Below are 1,467 nucleotides of genomic sequence, written 5' to 3'. Positions count from 1 at the left end.
CCAGTGTAAAAACAGTAAAAAACACGATTTATGCTGCTAAAGCTGACATGTTCTTGAAAGTAACTGCGGTGGACCGGGAGAAGTGGTCATATTTCGTAGGTTGCCTTGAGATGTGAAGTCCAAGTAACCACACATCCGAGTGAAAGTAAACGAAATTAATTGAAGCTCAGCCACTACCCAACATAAATCTTACTCAGCAAAATGCACGTTAAGTACTTTACAATTTACGCCAACTTCTCATAAGTTCCTGCCTCAATCCCGCTATCTTCGTTTTACTTGATGAAATTGCAATGATGGCTGTCCCTCAGTACTAATTGAGCTCCTGTTTTCTACCCCATTGTTTAGTTCGAAACACTGCCGTATACCACAGCCAAACATTGTAGTGTTTAATAGTACTTTATGAGTTTAGACTTTCTGTTTTATTGTGAATATGAAAGCAGTCAAGTTTGAAAGTGGATACACAGCCCTCATTTTAAATATCAATTGCTTTTCCATTAGTTAGGTAGTTAATAAAACCATAATCATCATTTAGTACTGTGACAATACAAATCGTATGAACTCGTTATCAAGATTCGCAAGAAGCTACACATTGACAGGTCACAACATACATACTGAAAGCCAAAAGGAACTATTATAGGGTAGCAGCTTTATCGATGTTAGCTAGAGGCACTAAATGAGAAAATGCCGTTAAAATGTTCGGGATTAAAGGGGCAAGGAGTTTTATAAAGGTCGCTCCCTACACCATACTAACAAACAATTCAATGTGCCAATTCTAAAAAAATCTAGAATACATATGCTGGTCTATTCATCAGTCAACATTGATGAGAATCACACTTTTACATATTCCTGTAAGAGGTAATGTGTAAACATTCGGCTGAGGAGTTGAGGAATTACCATCATTATCGTACACGATGGCTAGAAGACCATAGGAAGGAGTAGGTGGCTTTGATGATGCATCAAATACTTTTATCATTTTTACGTATGTTGGTTTTTCTAATTTTTAATGAGTTCTTTGTCTTTCACATACTTTTTTTTGGATGTGCGGAAAGCTCTGTCTGATACGTTAAATTTGCCACGGCACTAATCATATTAGGGTATCACTGTCTATCTCGAGTGTGCTTGCTTGGCTTTACTGTGTATTGCAGACCTGATATAATACTTGCTTATGCACTTTTGAATGCGTTGAAGTGTTTAAATTTATATCACTAGAAAGGCGATTCCAACACCAGTCACATCTAACATTGAGTGACTTCGATGGCAGCTAGTGCATCACCAGCTCAATTAATCAATGCATTACTTAGGAAATAAATGCACGATTAAATAAATTACTTGCTGAATATTTTCAGGTACCCGAAAAGGTAGCACCAATTGGACTTGGATGTGTTTGGAATCTGCCTTTCTCCATTTCCACTTCGCATGAGTTGTTCAAAACTGATGAAATTTGGTTGATTGCAAATGCAAGCATGT

General features: G+C 37.2%; 1 protein-coding gene across 1 annotated transcript; it reads right to left on the bottom strand. All coding sequences in view use genetic code 11, as the record gives it.

Annotated features, from left to right (window-relative positions):
• Positions 1–631: 631 nt before the first annotated feature.
• On the bottom strand, positions 632–973 carry EGR_11258 (hypothetical protein; the record flags this gene model as incomplete). The annotated part of the gene is made up of 2 exons (XM_024500502.1): positions 632–669; positions 895–973. The coding sequence occupies 2 exons, from the start codon at positions 971–973 to the stop codon at positions 632–634; spliced, it is 117 nt and encodes a 38-aa protein (XP_024345084.1).
• Between the last annotated feature and the right edge of the window lie 494 nt (positions 974–1,467).

The sequence above is a fragment of the Echinococcus granulosus genome (assembly GCF_000524195.1).
Source record: "Echinococcus granulosus chromosome Unknown EG_S00647, whole genome shotgun sequence".
NCBI classification, from domain to species: domain Eukaryota; kingdom Metazoa; phylum Platyhelminthes; class Cestoda; order Cyclophyllidea; family Taeniidae; genus Echinococcus; species Echinococcus granulosus.
Note: the sequence above shows the minus strand (reverse complement) of the source record. Positions and strands in the feature narration are given on the sequence as shown.